The 21819-nt window shown below is 42.3% G+C and overlaps 1 protein-coding gene across 5 annotated transcripts in view; it reads left to right on the forward strand.

Moving 5' to 3' along the window:
* Positions 1–21819, forward strand: part of MEF2D (myocyte enhancer factor 2D) — a 155898-nt gene that overhangs the window by 112778 nt on the left and 21301 nt on the right. For 3 of the 5 annotated variants that reach the window (XM_075283220.1, XM_075283217.1, XM_075283218.1), the window contains 2 exons: positions 5299–5502; positions 20322–20459. In XM_075283220.1, the coding sequence (XP_075139321.1) occupies positions 5299–5502; positions 20322–20459 (342 nt within the window). Of the gene's footprint in view, positions 1–5298; positions 5503–20321; positions 20460–20631; positions 20767–21819 lie in introns of all 5 variants that reach the window. The other 2 variants (XM_075283219.1, XM_075283221.1) reach the window with 1 other exon arrangement.

The following is a 21819-nucleotide window of genomic DNA, read 5'->3' on the forward strand; positions in this document are numbered from 1 at the left end:
GAGGTCACATCTAGTGTTGGGGGGACAATGGCAGACCCTGACCTGTATAGATCCAAAATATTGCCCTGACCACTGAGGGCATTTATCCTCAAAATATCCTCTAGGACTGTAGGCCCTCACTCTCCATAGTAAGAGGTAGACGTAGTGCAGCTGTATTAGTTGGAGGGCACGCCAGACGGGGGTCTGGATCAGGCGACTTTTCTCCTGAGGCCCGTCCTGAGCACAGTCAGACAGGCTCCTGCCTTGAGATTATCTCCAGACGCTAGGAAGGTCCTTAGATACCGTGTATCTGACAAGTGATGGATTCCGATACTGTCTGACATGGGAAAGCTGTGTGTCTGGGACGTGTGAGGCCTGGATGCGGCAAGTTAACCGCTCTGTCCCTTGTACAGCCGAAATGTGAAATTCATGTCAGTAGAAGGCAACTGGCCATAAACGGGCCACCAACGGTCCAACCGGGCTAAGTGATGTGCCAGATTTTCTAAACTAATATTGTCACTTCCTTCCCTATCAAAGTTTTGCCAAAAAGCAGAATTTTTGCCGGGCTCCTATTCTCCTTATGGAGATCCGTCTGGTGTGGGACAACACAGGCAATGCTTCCTGGGAAAATATGCCAATTAGCTGTCCTCCAGAAGAAGAAAACGCCCTCTTGACTGCCCAAATACCAATAGGTGTCTCTATAAAGCTACTTTTGTCCTTCTTTAGGAGAGCTATTTTGCATACAGCAAAGCATCATGGGCAAAACTGTTCAGACTTGCAATTACTTGTTAGGGAATCTTTCAAATGCTAGAAAAAGAAGCCCCGCCTACCCAATTCCTTGCAACCAGGACCCTTCCTGTCTCTCTTAATGGGGTCCCTTGTACTTACACTCCCTGAGTCATTTCAAAGTAGGGTACCCCCTTTCCTGCAGCTGCGCGTACAAACATATAACGGATGGAGTTGCCCTTTAAATCCCTTGTTTTCCCATAAACCATCTTAAAGTGTTTGTCTCCGCAGAACGGTGGAGGTTCAGAGATCTCCTCCATCGTGCGCTGCATATGGCTGTCTTTTTGTTTGTAAGCAGATTGTGCGGTGCTTGTGTGCTCAAGATGTTCGCTGTTCGGAATGTTACCGTGGCAACTGTCACATCACATAAGACTCGGGTGAAGGATGAATTATAGGGCATGTTCCTCGTGAGCTCACACGTGACCATGGGAAGGCTGTTCATGTCAAACCCTGCATCGCACAGACTTCACTGCGAGCGGGCCGTGCGCTTTGCTGCTCACTTTCTTCGGTACCTGGCAAGCCAAAATAGGTCAGCTTGTGTTGTCTTGTCTTCTGGCCGAAGGAGGATGCACATGTCTTCCCATCTCCTTATCCCATGCCATTGACTAGGATGCCTTACGAAAGTCTTATCTGTGACACAACACCCAAAACCAAAAAGTAAGGTTTCCACCGGAGTTATCCCACCTGACACTACTTGTCCTTGTTCCGCGTTCCTTAAGCGGTGGTAAACTAGTCTCCACACCAGATTTCTTAAGAGGAACATTAGATGAGTATCAGCCAAGTCTTGCCTTCTATCCAATGTATGTTACAACTTTCCCCAATTGCAGATGAAAAAAAAAGGATCAGACATATTTCATGATTTAAACAGGAGATATATTGCCGCTAGAGATTCCTTCTATTTCATATTCCCCTCTCTCCACTGGAAACGTGTGTTGTTAGGAAGACACTGAAGAGGAGAGATTAGGATTAACCACACTTAAGTCTCAGTGTTCTCTCCTCTATGGCAGATGTTGGGGTAAAAGAAGTATCAGGCATGTTGGATTTCACAGGAGATATATTGCCGCTAGAGATTCCTTCTATTTCATATTCCCCTCTCTCCACTGAAAACATGTGTGTTATTAGGAAGACACTGCCAAGTTTTGCCTTCCATCAAATGTGTTGAGGATGTCCTATCTCTCCTCTATGGCAGATGTTGGGGTAAAAGAAGTATCAGGCATGTTGGATTTCACAGGAGATATGTTGCCGCCAGAGATTTCTGGTAGTGCAGTGGAGTACAGCACATTTATTAGATGAACATTGGATGAATGTCATCCGAACCTACCAAGCTTTCTCTTCCATCCTCCAATGTGTTGAAGATGTCGTATCTGTTCTCTGTAGCAGTTCTTGAGGAAAAGATGGATTTTACAGAGGATATGTTGCTACTAGAGATTTCTGGTACTTCAAAATTTCAGCGGTTTTGTAAATTTCAGGCACGTTACAGATCTCTAGTGCTCTATGGTATTTATAATGTGTCGTGTCCAAGGGCTCTATCAGTAATCCCTTCTACCTATTTATGTGGAGAATAGCCGGGTATATTTCTGTAACGTCACATTAAATTCAGTCCATGATCTGGGATCTTTATTATTAGAGGCAGAAAGTGGAGTAGAAATGCTTTAGTCTAATTAATCCGGCACCATGCGCACAGTGGGCTTGAGCGAGCAGGTTATCAAAGGCAGGACCGGCGAGATGGGGATTTCAGGTAAGAAGATGAATGTTAAATGGCTTATCGTACATCGCATCAGGCCGCAAAGCAGAGAGCTCTCTATATAGGGATTCAATTATCCTGCCTCTCCAATCAGACATAATTAATCTACCAGCCGAGCAACGCACCCTGCAAGCTAAATCCTTGTTCATTACTACCTTTACTTCTTCATGTCCTGTGACTAGAAGACTGCACGCTGATTTCAGATATACAGCAAAGTGATGGCCAGAGCCCACAGGAGCCATTATAATTGAATTAGGTATTTTTTTTGACCTTGGGGCAGTATTATAGTAGTTATATTCTTGTACATAGGAGTAGTATTATAGTAGTTATATTCTTGTACATAGGAGCAGTATTATAGTAGTTATATTCTTCTACATAAGAGCAGTATTATAGTAGTTATATTCTTGTACATAGGAGTAGTATTATAGTAGTTATATTCTTGTACATAGGAGCAGTATTATAGTAGTTATATTCTTGTACATAGGAGCAGTATTATAGTAGTTATATTCTTGTACATAGGAGCAGTATTATAGTAGTTATATTCTTGTACATAGGAGTAGTATTATAGTAGTTATATTCTTGTACATAGGAGCAGTATTATAGTAGTTATATTCTTGTACATAGGAGTAGTATTAGAGTAGTTATATTCTTGTATATAGGAGGTAGTATTATAGTAGTTATATTCTTGTACATAGGAGTAGTATTATAGTAGTTATATTCTTGTACATAGGGGCAGTATTATAGTAGTTATATTCTTGTACATAGGAGGTAGTATTATAGTAGTTATATTCTTGTACATAGGAGTAGTATTATAGTAGTTATATTCTTGTACATAGGAGTAGTATTATAGTAGTTATATTCTTGTACATAGCAGTATTATAGTAGTTATATTCTTGTACATAGGAGCAGTATTATAGTAGTTATATTCGTGTACATAGGAGCAGTATTATAGTAGTTATATTCTTGTACATAGGAGCAGTATTATAGTAGTTATATTCTTGTACATAGGAGCAGTATTATAGTAGTTATATTCTTATACATAGGAGCAGTATTATAGTAGTTATATTCGTGTACATAGGAGTAGTATTATAGTAGTTATATTCTTGTACATAGGAGCAGTATTATAGTAGTTATATTCTTGTACATAGGAGCAGTATTATAGTAGTTATATTCTTGTACATAGGAGCAGTATTATAGTAGTTATATTCTTATACATAGGAGCAGTATTATAGTAGTTATATTCGTGTACATAGGAGTAGTATTATAGTAGTTATATTCTTGTACATAGGAGGTAGTATTATAGTAGTTATATTCTTGTACATAGGAGCAGTATTATAGTAGTTATATTCTTGTACATAGAAGCAGTATTATAGTAGTTATATTCTTGTACATAGGAGCAGTATTATAGTAGTTATATTCTTGTACATAGGAGGTAGTATTATAGTAGTTATATTCTTGTACATAGGAGTAGTATTATAGTAGTTATATTCTTGTACATAGGAGGTAGTATTATAGTAGTTATATTCTTGTACATAGGAGTAGTATTATAGTAGTTATATTCTTGTACATAGGAGCAGTATTATAGTAGTTATATTCTTGTACATAGGAGTAGTATTATAGTAGTTATATTCTTGTACATAGGAGGTAGTATTATAGTAGTTATATTCTTGTACATAGGAGTAGTATTATAGTAGTTATATTCTTGTACATAGGAGCAGTATTATAGTAGTTATATTCTTGTACATAGGAGGTAGTATTATAGTAGTTATATTCTTGTACATAGGAGTAGTATTATAGTAGTTATATTCTTGTACATAGGAGTAGTATTATAGTAGTTATATTCTTGTACATAGAAGGTAGTATTATAGTAGTTATATTCTTGTACATAGGAGGTAGTATTGTAGTAGTTATATTCTTGTACATAGGAGTAGTATTATAGTAGTTATATTCTTGTACATAGGAGTAGTATTATAGTAGTTATATTCTTGTACATAGGAGCAGTATTATAGTAGTTATATTCTTGTACATAGGAGTAGTATTATAGTAGTTATATTCTTGTACATAGGAGCAGTATTATAGTAGTTATATTCTCATACATAGTTGACATTAAAGGGAACCTATCATTAGAATCCCTTTTTTTCTAACACGTAGGAATAGCCTTAAGAAAGATGTCTTCTCCGCGCCGCCGTTCACTAGATATTCCGTTTTCCGTTTTTATGCAAATGAGTTCTCTCACAGCACTCAATGCTCAAACAGTACTGGGGGCGTCCCCAATGCTGCGAGAGAACTCTCCAGCCCCGCCTCCATCTTCTTCAGGAACTGGCCTCTACGTGCCGTCTTCTTTCTTGGCTTTCAATCTTCTACGCATGCGCAATCTGCTCTGCCACCAGGCCTCGGGCAGAGCCGACTGCACCTGTACGCGGCCATTTTCTTATGGCCGCTTTCTATAAGAGCTCACGTAAACGGCCACAAAAAAATGGCTGCGCACAGGTGCAGTAGACTCTGCCCACTGGCAGAACCGATTGCACAGGCGTAGAATATTGAAAACCAGGCCGGAAGACGACGCGTAATATCTACCGAATGGCCGCGCGGAAAAGACATCTAAAGGTAGGAGAAGAATAGCCTTTCTTAAGGCTATTCCTACGTGTTAGGGAGAAAAAAAGGGATTCTAATGATAGTATCCCTTTTAATATTAAAAAAAAAAAACCTAATAAAAAACAACAAACGAAAACCCCCCAGTATACATGGCTTGACATTTGACGCTTGTAACACCTTATGTTCCTCCACAGGTGACGTTCACAAAGCGTAAATTTGGCCTGATGAAGAAGGCCTATGAGCTCAGCGTCCTGTGCGACTGTGAGATCGCCCTCATCATCTTCAACCACTCAAACAAACTGTTCCAGTATGCCAGCACTGACATGGACAAAGTGCTGCTGAAATACACAGAGTACAACGAACCCCACGAGAGTCGGACTAACGCAGACATTATAGAGGTGAGCACCCCATCCGTCCTTCGTAACAATGGTCCCGTGTTCGAGACTTCCTTCAATTTATCATTCTATTTCTGACTGGCTAGTGAATCTCTGTCCATTGATTATTAGCCCCGCTCTGTCCATTTGTCTATGTTTTATGGTGCTCTACAGATATATATATATATATATATATATATATACCCTGAAATATTCGGTATCGGGCATTGATGGGAGTTGTGGCATTAAGGGTCCCGAAACACTAAAGTTGATCTTATGTCCATTTACTGGGCAGCTGGATATTACCCATTGCTTTATGTCCCATACTGGGAAGTGATGGCATATGGCTGCGGATTTATTTTTGGGCACAGTCTCTGGGACCCCTCAGAATAAAGAAGCCAACCAGTGGGTCCCTTGGCCACCCTCTTAGTCATAAGGCATCATTGTGAAGCAACACCTGGTCTTCTGCTTTACTGCAAAGCAGTGATTGTCTCAGAATGGGCAAGACTCATTCATCAATCTAGTTTATAAAGTGCCCTCCCCGATGTAATCCTACCAGGCTAAGAGCGGCCATATAATGGTATAAGGTTCCCTCAGTTTACTTTTACCTTCTTTGACTCCCGTACAGATTGAGCGTTAACACGGAACGGCCCTTTTACCTTAGCGACGTCATTTCAAGGGAAAGTCCTCAAGGAAGGAAGTGGTTAATCATTTCCAGAATATCGCTTTATGGCCTGTTGCGCCCTTTGTCCTATGGCGTCACCCAGTCACAACAAAAATTTCCCAGAGGTAAATTCAGAGGGGGCCACAAACAAAGCTTAATCCAGACCAGGCCAAGCTAGGCCATTAGAGGAGGGTGGTCATTTTGTATCTTATCACTGCAGCCTATTAGAGCTGATAGGGCGACACCTCCGGCCCCCTTAGGGCTTTCGGCAGAGCTAAAGCTGCTATTGTAATGATAAGGAAGGTCCCGGCCTTATCTGTCTGATAACAGAGCGATACCGCAGTGACGGCTCCGAGCCTTGTATAGGAAGACGGGAAATTACCACATAATATGTGTTATGCGGGGGGGAAATCCCCGATACGTTATTAGGCCACTGGTAGACTAAGGCGGCCATCTTGTTCTCACACACAAAAACAAAGGCACGTATATGAAATGACAGCTCCATAGGGACGGCGCAGGAATAAAAAGTTGAGTTTAGTGGGACAGTCAGGAAGCGTGGAGGACTGTACATCCCGTGCTGACTCCGTGATACCCGACAGGGGGCTAGGGATCGATTCCTCTAGAGGGATCACATCTCAAGAAGCTCAGCTGTTTTCTTGTGTGACACAAGTCTTCAGTGTTGGTGGATGAAGTGACGGAGACTGTCATGATGAATGTATAGTACTGTGGGGGAGGGGGGCAGTTAAAATGGAGGACGTGATGTCATGGACTCAGAACATAACCACGGTCATCACATATATATATATATATGTGTGTGTGTGTGTTGTGTGTGTATATATATATATATATATATATATATATATATATATATATATGTGTGTGTATATATATATACACACACACACACACACATATATATATATATATATATATATATATATATACAGTACTCGTGAAATGCGACCCTTGCACCCTCGTGGACAACCCCATGTAATCCTCAGGTGCCCTTTAAAGGGGTTCTTTAGAGCACAGACCCTTTTCGTCTAATTTATGAATAAAGTTTATTGATATTGCACAGGACGTGTTCACACTCGACGTTCTGCGCTCAATGGCGTTTGTCGTTGGCTTCAGCGCCCATACACCGTGAACGTATAGGGATGGGTTCATGAAACTCTTCAAGGGGACGTTCACAGTGACTTTTTTTCGCACCGATTCCGAAACCGTCTGCCTCCCATTGATTTTAATAGGGCTCGGCGAAGGGTGTCAAATTTTGAAAAAGCCTCCTGCCCTAGGTTGCTGAAAACATGGCGGACTGCCACAAACCGATTAGCACCATTACATAATGAGGGTGCCGACCTGACCGTGAAAGGAACCCGAAGCTCCATCTCAGCGTCCTCACATGGGCTCCATGGCAAAAAAACATGTCAGAAGGTTTTTCTTTTTTAACCACGTATTAGTGTAAAAAATAATCTCTTTGTTTCCCATAGCAAACAGCGCGGTAGAGAAGAAAATGAAAGCTGTGCTGTGATTGGTTGATATGGGCAGCAAAGACTTGTTGTCCATACCCCTCAATAAACTTTATCCATATTGTCTGGAGAACATTATGATTTGGTTCTCATGTAACTGAGACTGTAGGTTTACAATGAAACCGGTGTGATCAGCGAGATGTCCTGAGTGTCTGATGCAAAAATACCGACACCAGCGGCTCTGCCTTTGTAACTACCGTACTGTGTCCCAGAAATATATTTACATCTCAAGAGCAGAGAGCGGCCAGAGTTTTGCATAAAGACCTCAGAATGTCTGACTCATTGGATTATATCATACTGGTATTCTAGGGAAGAAGGGAGGAAAATAATACTGTATAAGGCCTGTGGTAAAAGAGCAAGGTCGCAGGGGAAAATTCCACTAAGGTCTATAGGGGGCAGTATTATAGGAGTTCTATTATTTTACATAGGGGCAGTATTATAGTAGTTTTATTGTTGCATATAGGAGTAGTATTATAGTAGTTCTATTCTTGTACATAGAAGCGGTATTATAGTAGTTATATTCTTGTACATAGGAGGTAGTATTATAGTAGTTATATTCTTGTACATAGGAGCAGTATTATAGTAGTTATATTCGTGTACATAGGAGCAGTATTATAGTAGTTATATGCTTATACATAGAAGGTAGTATTATAGTAGTTCTATTCTTGTACATAGGAGCAGTATTATAGTAGTTATATTCTTGTACATAGGAGTAGTATTATAGTAGTTATATTCGTGTACATAGGAGCAGTATTATAGTAGTTATATGCTTATACATAGAAGGTAGTATTATAGTAGTTATATTCTTGTACATAGGGGGCAGTATTATAGTAGTTATATTCTTGTACATAGGAGCAGTATTATAGTAGTTATATTCTTGTATATAGGAGCAGTATTATAGTAGTTATATTCTTGTACATAGGAGCAGTATTATAGTAGTTATATTCTTGTACATAGGAGCAGTATTATAGTAGTTATATGCTTATACATAGAAGGTAGTATTATAGTAGTTATATTCTTGTACATAGGAGCAGTATTATAGTAGTTATATTCTTGTATATAGGAGCAGTATTATAGTAGTTATATTCTTGTACATAGGAGCAGTATTATAGTAGTTATATTCTTGTACATAGGGGGCAGTATTATAGTAGTTATATTCTTGTACATAGGAGCAGTATTATAGTAGGTATATTATTGTACATAGCAGCAGTATTATAGTAGTTATATTCTTGTACATAGGGGCAGTATTATAGTAGTTTATTGGGGGGAGTTACTTTTGAAGTTTATTAGGTCAGTGAGTGAATTCATTTAGTTCTTTCTGTGCATGAAAACATTTGGAACGTAAAGTTTGCTGGAACGTTTGCTCCATCACAGCTAGAAGATATAGGATTTTATAGACAGATTCAGGTTGATATTGGGTGCAGCAGTCACAGGGTTAAGTCTGTGCTTTAAACTTCTAGAAGGTGGTTGTTTAGTGGGTGGCTCCATGTTCACCCTTGCAGTCCTGGCATCTGGCAGTGAATCAGTGGGGTCGTGTGTATGCACAATCATTGTCACCCCCCCCACCATCACTTTCCACAGCCGACACCATCATATAAAGCTTCCCTTTGCTCCGCTCCCTCGCCAGTAATTGCCTCCTACAATTCTTCTTACTCACCGCATTTTCAATGTCTCATTATATACATATGGCAGCCTTCGCTTCCCCGCTGCAAGATTAAAGGGAGCAGGCGCTTATTACTTGAGGAGGGCGGACTCCAACTCATATTTAAATAATACTAATGCCGAAACTCTCAGAAGGCCCCGAAATGATCAAACATAACATTTTAGCTCTATTAGTCTGAACTGTGGGCGGAATATTGTTTACTAGCTGCGCCTGTTTATAGGGAAATATCAACACCCCTCAGAGATTTCATATATGTCTGTGTCATCGTTCCGACTCTTACTTGCCAAGACTGCCAGGGTGAAGTCATTAGTGTGGGGCGCCATCGGAACCGGTAGCCTACAAATGGCATCGTGCGGGTAGACAAAGTCTTTCGGGGCCAAGTCTGTACGGTGAAACTGGAGAACCAAGGGTAGACTTGGCGTCTCCTTTTATATAGAAGATAAGACCATGCCAGGTGGTGACGGTGGAAAGTATCCTCTAGGAAGTCTAACGTGGACAAAAATAGGATCCATCATCCATTGTTCTAATTTTTGGCTATGGCCACCTCTTCTTAGGTGGTTGACTTTCTTCTCCACCGTTAGGGAGGTGCTTCAGGTCTTCAGGTCTCGACACACCTGTTCTTAAAGGGTTAATACAGCATACGAGGGGGGTTTTTAGGTGAGATTCTCAGCTGGTGAGACGAGGGTGCCACTGTTTAATTAGCACCATCCCGCTCTTCCTCAGCACATTCCCAGCTCCATCTGAATTTCTGAAGAGCTCCCAGTTACATTGTCAGACTGCAGATGAAGACGTGCAGGTGTATGGATGAGCAAGTGTGAAAGAGAGGTGTGCGGGCGTGCTGGTGAGGGGGAGGGCGAAAGGCAGCAGGCGGTTTGGTCGTTGGGGGTTGTTGTAGTCTCTTAGACGCTGCACTTGGCATAAAGTGTACCATAGAAGAGCCTCCTGTTGAGCCCTTCTATCTCTTCAGTGGTCGTGGTATAAAATCTTCAGGTAGTGTCAAGAAGCTGCCAATAAAGGCCTAGGTTAATTTAAGAATGAACAGAAAACTTGTTATAAAATTTAAAATTTACGTAAGCACTTACAGAAATTCTCAGGACTCCTCCGTTTTCTGAAACACCATACTTTTTGGGCACTGTAGAATACCAATTGGTTGGACGACATTAATAATAATTATTAATTAATAATTAATTAATAATCTTCTGTGTAGATCCTAACATACAGTCATTGTTCTGTTGGTCAGTGGGACAACATGGAGACTCCCCTCAACATTAGGACTACTCTCACTTTTTGAAACTCCAGAAATTTTTGTTGATTTTGTCAGAAAAACCAACACCGTAGAATATCAATTTGTTGGACAACATTGATGTCTTTTGTGTAGATACTTATATTCTGTCGTTGTTCTGTTCGTTAGGAGGACAACATGGAGCTGGGCCTACAAATTCTAGGCCCTTCAGGAACTTTCAGGACTCCTGAAACTTTTTGAAACTCGTAGAATTTTTTGGGTTTTGTCGGAAACCCTCCATCGTTGGATGATTTTGATGTCTTTTGCGTAGATACTAATGTCTATCGAGTTCTTCTGGTTAGTGGGACAACTTGGACTTGTGTTTGGACCTAGACCTACAGAGTCTAGGTCCTCCTTTTACGACTCGTGTCACTTCTTGAAACTGCTGGAGGTTTTGTTGGTTTATCAGAAGACCCAACACCGTAAAATACCAATTGGTAGGATGACATTTGTGTCTTGTGTAGATACTTATGTTTAGTGATTGTCCTACTGGTGAGAAGGACAATATGGAGCTGGACCTACAAATTCTAGGCCCTTCAGGAATTTTCAGGACTCCTGAAACTTTTTGAAACTCGTAGAATTTTTTTGGTTTTGTCAGAAAACCCTCCATCGTTGGATGACTTTGGTGTCTTTTGTGTAGATACTAATGTCTATCGATTGTCCTTCTGGTTAGTGGGACAACTTGGACATGCGTTTACGTACCTACAGAGTCTAGGTCCTCCTTTTACGACTCATGTCACTTCGTGAAACTGCTGGAGTTTTTGTTGGTTTACCAGAAAACCCAACACCGTAAAATACCAATTGGTAGGATGACTTTTGCGTCTTGTGTAGATACTAATGCTTAGTGATTGTCCTACTGGTGAGGAGGATAACACGGAGCTGGGCCTACAAATTCTAGACCCTTCAGGAATTTTCAGGACTCCTGAAACTTTCTGAAACTCGTAGAATTTTTTTGGTTTTGTTGGAAAACCCTCCATCGTTGGATGACTTTGATGTATTTTGTGTAGATACTAATGTCTATCAAGTCCTTCTGGTTCGTTGGACAACTTGGACATGCGTTTGGACATAGACCTACAGAGTCTAGGTCCTCCTTTTACGACTCATGTCACTTCTCGAAACTGCTGGAGTTTTTGTTGGTTTACCAGAAAACCCAACACCGTAAAATACCAATTGGTAGGATGACATTTGCGTCTTGTGTAGATACTTATGTTTAGTCATTGTCTTACTGGTGAGGAGGACGACATGGAACTGGGCCTACAAATTCTAGGCCCTTCAGGAATTTTCAGGTGAGGAGGACAATATGGAAAGGGAACCACCGGGTATGAGAATTTTTGGATGATTCATACAAGGCTCAACTAGGGGAGCTCCGATCTTGGAAGTCATAGTAACGTTTTGTCACCTCGTTGACCTTACGGAGCCTGAAATGTCCTTGTACGAGAATTTTAGGCTTCGAATAAAAGACCCTATCCCCTCGTTTTTGTGCAGTGGAGGCCACTAATGATTTTCTGCAGATTCTCGGTCTCATTTCTGCTCGCTGAATCCTCCTCGGTGACGAAGAGAGTTTTGAATGTCATTGTCTGACCTTTCTCATGTCACTTTATCTGCTCAGCTATCCCCCCCCTCCCCCCCCACCTCCTCTTTGGCTCTAACCCTGAGATTGCCAGGAGGATCTCTGAGCTCCCTTTGGCAGCGGCGGGGTTAATTCCAGCTTTTTTCCCCTGCCAGCGACAGAGGCGGAATCATCTTATCTTCATTTCTTTTTTATGAGAAGGCGCGTTATCACGCCGCATGCAGCCGGCCTGCTGAAATCACAGCACGGAGAGACGACTCTCGGCCATAGACGCATCTGTAGGATCTGGTGACATTTCTATAGGACGTGGAGGAGACGCTCTTCTTCTTTTTTTTTTTTTTTACATTTTGTATCCCTTAGACGATCGGTCACAATGGCCACCTGCGTTGTATTAAAGGGGTTGTCCACAGTCATACAAACAAATCTGCTCTCTTACAAAAACAGCACCACACATGTTTACAGGCTGTTTGTGGTATTGCAGGATGGCCTTGTTCACTTTAATAGAGCTGACAACTTTTTGGAAGATTTGGCCACCTTCAAGGGGTTTTCAGGGTTACGAAAAAGCGCCTCTGCTCTTTTTCAAAACAGCGCCACACTTGTCTACAGGCCATGTGTGACATTGCAGGTCAACCTCGTTCACTTCAAGGGTGACGACACTAGCCACAAGTAATAGACAGGTGTGGCACTCTTTCTGGAAGAACGCAGTCATGTTTTTCTAACCTGGACAACTCCTTTAAATGGGTGGTGCTCTTAAGATGTTGAATGTGATCCATCCATATTATATGTGATGTCTTGCGGTTAATTTTAAGCCCTCTGTAAGTTGCCAATAGGGTTGGGTGAAATAAAAAAACCAAACATGGTGGCCTCCTTTTTGAAACAGCGCCACTCTTGTCCAGTGGATGTGTCTGGTATAGCATCTCCACAGCATTGCCAGACATCCTACACACATGGCCTTATAATTATTGGGATTTTTAAAGGAATTTTTGGAAAATTTCACCTTTTGTAGATTGGGAGAAATATGTGGGGCTCTGTTAGACAAACGGGTCATGGGGACCTGAAGAAATTAGCCCCTCCTTCCTCGGGAGCAGACTGCAGGGGGGCGGAGCTTAACAGGCCATTGTACTTATCCGCTCCCTACTAATTCGGGATTATTAGGTTACCTTTAACAATTTTCTTGGTATTACCCCAAGTTTGAGAGGACCTCTAACTTGAACCCTAAACAGAGCACCCCCCCTTCCAACCAAACCCCCCCCCCCCCAACCCCTTCCCCCCCCCCCCCCCCCCCCACCACCACCCGTGACCATTATCCCTGAGTTCTGAGCCAGGCCTATAAAGGATGGCAGACAGTATAAAGAGTCTTCAGATATCCATCTACGTGACACATGGCATGAAGTTCTCCACCACATTTTTCGGTCTGTTAACCCTTTCCCGCACCCCCTCTTTTGGCAGCAGCACCCCAACCTCCCGTTGCTTTATAAACCTGAGTAAACACGTTGTGCCTTCCTTCCTCGGAGCCGCGCTGAACAGGCCGTGCTCTTCTGTGGTTTTTTCAGGCCGCTTATAATGTAACTAAATACCATTAATAAAATTTGTGGTTAACCGGCGCCCCCTCCTCCACCTCACTCCACCCCGGTCTATTTTTTTTTTTTTTAACTCCAAATGACACACAAAATTTTTATAGGAACCCATTTATCATAGCGGCCGAAGATTTCCCCCCTCATCAGCATTGTTCTGTCAGATGGCCTGTACGCCAAAGATAACAAATCATCCTCGCGCTGCGGCCATCGGACGGGGGAGATATTTTTGGATCAAGCTGACAAAAATGAAATGATCACTTTAAGTTAGGAAAAAAAATAATAATGGGATTTGCTCAGGGAAGCAGATCGAATCCAAATGCTATGTACTCCAACACCTAGGTGTGACTGCTGGGGCCTGTAGTCCTACAGTACTCCGCGTGCCGTGTGTTTTTATTATTTTTTATTCATGTTTTATTCTCTTTTTGTATGTTTTGAATTGTTAGAACGGCTATTTAGATTGTCCTGTGAAGATGGACACCAAATTAGGACTCTACTATATAATAACAGCACCCCCAGAGGATGTATTTGTAATTACAACAAAAATGCCAGATCAAAGCATAATAGTTGGTAGGATTGTATTCCAGGAAAATCTTCAGATTAATGTATACAGTGTTTGAAAGAGTGATTTAGAAAGAAGAGGTGTGGTTGTCAGGCATGTTAAAGCTGGCTACTGGTTCATGTGAGTACAGGATAAGTAATGTATGTACACAGTGACTGTACCAGCAGAATAGTGAGCGCAGCTCTGGAGTATAATACAGGATAAGTAATGTAATGTATGTACACAGTGACTGTACCAGCAGAATAGTGAGTACAGCTCTGGGGTATAATACAGGATAAGTAATGTAATGTATGTACACAGTGACTGCACCAGCAGAATAGTGAGCGCAGCTCTGGAGTATAATACAGGATAAGTAATGTAATGTATGTACACAGTGACTGCACCAGCAGAATAGTGAGTGCAGCTCTGGAGTATAATACAGGATAAGTAATGTAATGTATGTACACAGTGACTGCACCGGCAGAATAGTGAGCGCAGCTCTGGAGTATAACACAGGATAAGTAATGTAATGTATGTACACAGTGACTGCACCGGCAGAATAGTGAGCGCAGCTCTGGAGTATAATACAGGATAAGTAATGTAACGTATGTACACAGTGACTGCACCAGCAGAATAGTGAGCGCAGCTCTGGAGTATAATACAGGATAAGTAATGTAATGTATGTACACAGTGACTGTACCAGCAGAATAGTGAGCGCAGCTCTGGAGTATAATACAGGATAAGTAATGTAACGTATGTACACAGTGACTGCACCAGCAGAATAGTGAGCGCAGCTCTGGGGTATAATACAGGATAAGTAATGTAATGTATGTACACAGTGACTGTACCAGCAGAATAGAGAGCGCAGCTCTGGAGTATAATACAGGATAAGTAATGTAATGTATGTACACAGTGACTGCACCAGCAGAATAGTGAGTGCAGCTCTGGGGTATAATACAGGATAAGTAATGTAATGTATGTACACAGTGACTGTACCAGCAGAATAGTGAGTGCAGCTCTGGAGTATAATACAGGATAAGTAATGTAATGTATGTACACAGTGACTGCACCAGCAGAATAGTGAGTGCAGCTCTGGGGTACAATACAGGATAAGTAATGTAATGTATGTACACAGTGACTGTACCAGCAGAATAGTGAGTGCAGCTCTGGGGTACAATACAGGATAAGTAATGTAATGTATGTACACAGTGACTGCACCAGCAGAATAGTGAGTGCAGCTCTGGAGTATAACACAGGATAAGTAATGTAATGTATGTACACAGTGACTGCACCAGCAGAATAGTGAGCGCAGCTCTGGAGTATAACACAGGATAAGTAATGTAATGTATGTACACAGTGACTGCACCAGCAGAATAGTGAGCGCAGCTCTGGAGTATAACACAGGATAAGTAATGTAACGTATGTACACAGTGACTGCACCAGCAGAATAGTGAGCGCAGCTCTGGAGTATAATACAGGATAAGTAATGTAACGTATGTACACAGTGACTGTACCAGCAGAATAGTGAGCGCAGCTCTGGAGTATAATACAGGATAAGTAATGTAACGTATGTACACAGTGACTGCACCAGCAGAATAGTGAGCGCAGCTCTGGAGTATAATACAGGATAAGTAATGTAACGTATGTACACAGTGACTGCACCAGCAGAATAGTGAGCGCAGCTCTGGAGTATAATACAGGATAAGTAATGTAACGTATGTACACAGTGACTGCACCAGCAGAATAGTGAGCGCAGCTCTGGGGTATAATACAGGATAAGTAATGTAACGTATGTACACAGTGACTGCACCAGCAGAATAGTGAGCGCAGCTCTGGAGTATAATACAGGATAAGTAATGTAACGTATGTACACAGTGACTGTACCAGCAGAATAGTGAGCGCAGCTCTGGAGTATAATACAGGATAAGTAATGTAACGTATGTACACAGTGACTGTACCAGCAGAATAGTGAGCGCAGCTCTGGAGTATAATACAGGATAAGTAATGTAATGTATGTACACAGTGACTGTTCCAGCAGAATAGTGAGCGCAGCTCTGGGGTATAATACAGGATAAGTAATGTAATGTATGTACACAGTGACTGTTCCAGCAGAATAGTGAGCGCAGCTCTGGAGTATAATACAGGATAAGTAATGTAATGTATGTACACAGTGACTGTACCAGCAGAATAGTGAGCGCAGCTCTGGGGTATAATACAGGATAAGTAATGTAATGTATGTACACAGTGACTGCACCAGCAGAATAGTGAGCGCAGCTCTGGAGTATAATACAGGATAAGTAATGTAATGTATGTACACAGTGACTGCACCAGCAGAATAGTGAGCGCAGCTCTGGAGTATAATACAGGATAAGTAATGTAATGTATGTACACAGTGACTACACCAGCAGAATAGTGAGCGCAGCTCTGGAGTATAATACAGGATCAGTAATGTAATGTATGTACACAGTGACTACACCAGCAGAATAGTGAGCGCAGCTCTGGAGTATAATACAGGATAAGTAATGTAATGTATGTACACAGTGACTGCACCAGCACAATAGTGAGCGCAGCTCTGGAGTATAATACAGGATAAGTAATGTATGTACACAGTGACTGCACCAGCAGAATAGTGAGCACAGCTCTGGAGTATAATACAGGATAAGTAATGTAATGTATGTACACAGTGACTGTACCAGCAGAATAGTGAGCGCAGTTCTGGAGTATAATACAGGATAAGTAATGTAATGTATGTACAGGATAAGTAATATGATATTTGTACACGGTGCCTTGACTTTACTCTTAGATTCTATCTCGATCTATACGGTAACTAGTGGTCAGAGGTGGACATGTACTTTAACATCATTTATCTCTGAGGGTTTCCTCTGTGCTCTGTGGTTTAGCATTTGCTTGCACCTGCTTAGAAGACTCAAGTCTGAGTAATGTAGAAGTTTGCAAGTGCACGCGGGGCTGCCGGCTAAGCACATGGAGGCAGCTTGTCACCTGAGAGACTTCCTTAGTGCTGTTCTTATGCCTTCAGCAGATGTCCTGGGTCCATATGGCCGACGTGCTTGGTGTGCGCTTATGCGGCTGAAATGAGAAAATATGTTCACTTTGCAGTCTGTTGTGAATCTCAGCTGTTCTGATTGTTTGGAGGGTATATATATATACATATATATATATATATATATATATATATATATATACACACCATTGTCAGGATCCCCTTACCTTACTATTCTTTTAGGTTGTTAAAAAAAAATCTCCTTTCATGGGAAAGCTGGGTGACTCCCGTAAAGACTTAGAAAGCCCAACCTGGACCTGAAGATTTGCCTTTCCGGAATCTGGTAAAGCTGGGTTGTAGACCCTTATGGTGTGTAAAGGGGCCATGGTACTGGTCACACTACGAGGGGGGGGATGGACATGAAGGGAAGCGAAATAGTTTTGATGTGTTTGTCAGAAACTTTTCACTCTGAGCCTGAGTACATCCTGCCCAGATGCCCAGACGCAGAAAGCAGGATCTTGGTATCCTAAGTGCACATGAGGCGAGCCGAGCACCCGCTCATAAAATCCTAAATGCATTTAATCGCCATTTGCACTCTACTTAAATGCTGGGTCACAAGCAGCAGGAAACCATTAGAAGATTTTAAGAGATTCCGTGACTGCCATTTAAGGTTGGCATCGCCGGAGCGCCCTATAAATTTTATCCTGTAGAGCCCCCTACATGCCAGGCGGGGAGAGCGGTGCCGCAGTTTGTTCCTCTAAGGACACGGATAATATCGACCTGATGCTGCTCAGTCAGATACCCTGACGTCGCCCATACGTGGCATCCAGCGACACTTAAAGGGAACCCGTCACCTCTACTGACGTGTCGGGTTAAGGGAGGAATTATATTCACCCAATTCTGGAGCTGTGCGTTTCCTCTGTTATTCCTCCTGGAAATAGGTGTTAGCCGCTTGGGGAGGATCCTTGCACACTATCACACTGTCCGTTCCAACCGCACTACGGAAAGGGGAATGGCACCCCCATTTTTACGGAAACCGGAATGGCTCCCCAATTTTTAATGTAGTTGGACATTTCCAGGAGGAGTAACAGAGGGACAGTACAACACAGATTTATAAGAACTGTTACATCTAAAGAACAGTACCCCTTAAATAAAGGAGAAATAGTCAGATAGTGGCACCCTATACCTATCCCAACGTTTGTGATCCTAGGAAAGCTGGGTGACTTCCAGTTTGTCAGCTACTACAGGAAGTCATAGAAACTGGTGAGTAACAGAGGAGGTAAGGCTATTAAAGCCCCCGACGTCTGTGGCCACATGAAGGTTTTTTTTTTCTGGCGGGATTCGAACCCAGGACTCCAGCGCTGCAAGGCTGTAGTACTAACCACTGAGCCACCATGTTGTCCGAAGGTCTTTGTGTTTCTGAGAAAGCTGGGTGGTAACCAATATGGCTGCCATTAGTGCTCAATAGGGCTCATATACCCATAGGTTTAAGCCTCCCCTGACCCACCCTGGGGCATCCACCAGTAACGGGGGGGACAGGGTAACTTACTAAAAATCGGGACCGTCCCAATAAATTCAGGACTGAAGGCACGTGTATATCGCTGTGCCTGAATAATTTTTTTCTCGACCACTTGCTCAGCAGATGGCGCTGTTCTTTCTTTTAAAATTTATAAAAAAACCCAATATATATATATATGTTAATTAATAAAGCAGAAGAATTCGTCCATTATTGGCGGAGCCCCGTGTCAGCGTCGGGCTCCAGACACGTTCCTCATGGCTACCGACTGTCCCGTGTTTATTTTAAGACGCCTCTATGTGTAAAAATAGCCAAATTTACAGAATAAAAGAAGCCGACAGCTGCAGAGCCAATTTTTTTTTTTTTTTTTTCCATTCAGCAAACGAGGCAAGAATTCATTACAATTATGTATCTTGTCCCGGGCAGGAGGCTGTGCTGAGGCAGCACCGAGACGGGCGGCACTTTTTTTTTTTTGGGTCTGTCACTGCTGTCGGACGAGATGAGCTTCTAATTCATTCCTTATGTACAGGAGGTGCAGTAGAGCGGAACCGTCCAGAGGGGCCCAGACCCAAAATATCCCCCTGTGGAGACCTATTCATCCCTATGACAACCCTCTATTGACGGTATAGGGGCCAGCAGCGGTTTATTTAACTCAGTGGTGTTATTATGTGTATATATATACCGTACCTGTCTGTATGTAGTGGGGTCTTTTTAGGTCACATTTTTCTTTAAAAAAATAAAAAAAACAAAGTAAAATTAATCCCCCATTGCAGAATTTAACATATATGGTAGTATTATGTATCATGTGTATTATGTTGGTACTGTATGGCGGTATTATTAGGGTCGTTTTATGACATGTGACAATGATCACCATCAGGACACCCACTGTAATATCATTGAGAAGCTATAGCATAGTATGTTACTACTAGATAGGTGTCATATCAACTATTTGGGCACTGTATGGCGGTATTTTTGGGGTTGTTTTATAGTAGTACCAAACTACGCTTGACGATGGTCAGATCAGGAGATATATAGTATTATTGTTATTATAGCACAGTATGGTACTACGGTACTATGTAGTCATATGAATATAATTTGGGCACTGTATAGCGGGATTATTAGGACTGTATGATGACGGTATAATTCAAAAACACCATAATTCAGATAACAGGCCCTAGATAGGCCTCCGCCTGTACAGAATTGTGTAACGTGTGAAGTAGGTGGATATTCGAGGCCATGCTCCACATGTGGGATGCCACCATTTTGTAGATACCAGACTGGCCCTCAGACTGTAAATGCGAGAACTAGTCGGTGATTTGAGGCAGCAACCCGTTTTATAGATTTCCCCTATTGATCGGATATTGGTCATAAGCGATTGCCGCCACCATGCCCTGGATTAATGTAGCCAACAAAATGGCCGCCCTTTTGAGACATTCTATGGCCGCTCCTTCCATCCCACTGAGCGAAAGAGGTTCAGAGCTGAGTTTTTCCTGGTTGTGATTTCAGACATTAAGAAAGAAAGGTTTTAACGGGTGCGACAGCCCCGAACCGGACGGGGATGACTCCATTGACCAGAGCCCTCTCATGGAAGACAAATATCGCAAAGCCAGCGAGGACTTGGATATTCTGTTCAAACGCTATGGCGTAAGTACCCGGCCGCTGTCAACCGCTCTTCATCTCTCTTCTTCTCTCTCTCTCTTTTTTTTTTTTCCCCTTCTTTTTTGTTTTTTGTTTGCTCCTCATTCCCACCATCCCTGGAAAAAAAATAAAAATAAAAAAAAACACCCAACCCAACCCCCAATCCGGAAAAAAACAGGCGCTGAACAAGAAGCACAGGGAGTACGAGAGCCCGGACGCGGATGAGGTGTTCGCGCTGACTCCGCAGACGGAGGAGAAATATAAAAAGATTGACGAGGAGTTTGATAAAATGATGCAGAGTTATAGACTCGCAGTGAGTACCGCGGGGGAGGGAGCCACAGGCCAAAGCAGCACTGCACGTTCTCCGATCCTGCGCTCAACAACATGGCCGTCACTATTAGTTCTCCATGACTCCTCCCACAAGCTGAATGTTTCCGATAACCAAATATTCCTCCTCGTATCTCAGCTTCGTGGACTCCAATGACCGTAATGTGTGCGGAGTGGGATACTGAGGTTAACCTTGTAGATTTTAAGTGGAGTTCTGCTTTAATTTTCCGATTGCCATATTGACCATTGATGGCCATGACAGCTATAGTTGCGTGGTCGCTCTGGCTGATACTGGCCATAGGTGACAACGTGTGACGCCATCTTGTTGACCATCCCCGAGCCCTGTAGCCTAATATATACAGTATGGTGTCACCATGTTTCTAGCCATATTGTACCCTCGAAGGACTGTACCCTGGGCGTCTCCACAATATTTTATTACAACTGGTCACGTTACGACATGGCCGAAAACATAAAAAAATTCCCTACTACAAAGCTCATAAGTGACAACTAATATGGACGCCAGTGGAGAAGCTTTTGTGATGAAGTAGGCCCAGGAACCTGCAGTACTGCTTCACATAAATGAACCTAACCCTCCATCTTTGGAGCGGTCGGTAGTACCCAACTCCGAAACGAAGGGTTGTGGGATAATGGGGTGTGCGCTTGCATGGCTCTGCTTATTTGGCCTTGGTTACCTCACATTAGGAACAGTTATACAGTAGTTTAAGCCTCCATTACCTAAACACCACAGAGTCGGCCATTTTGTCAGCTCCGCCAGTATTGGGCCTGTTACGTCATAACAACCATCCCTATCTGGCTTCAAAATGGTCGCTTCTGTTATGTACCAGAGATTAGTGAGCCAGGCTTATGAGGAAGAAGGGTCTTCAACAAAATGGCCTCCCCCTGATCCAACCCTCCAGCCCCTGTTATTAACCCCTAACCGATTTGTCCTAATATTGTGTGTGGCTTTTTTTTTTTTTTCTGGCAGCTGAACCTTCCTAACCAGCTTTTACTCCCTTTCCAATGTTTAACCTCTTAACGG

Source organism: Leptodactylus fuscus, chromosome 7 (assembly GCF_031893055.1).
Source record: "Leptodactylus fuscus isolate aLepFus1 chromosome 7, aLepFus1.hap2, whole genome shotgun sequence".
Lineage (NCBI taxonomy): Eukaryota > Metazoa > Chordata > Amphibia > Anura > Leptodactylidae > Leptodactylus > Leptodactylus fuscus.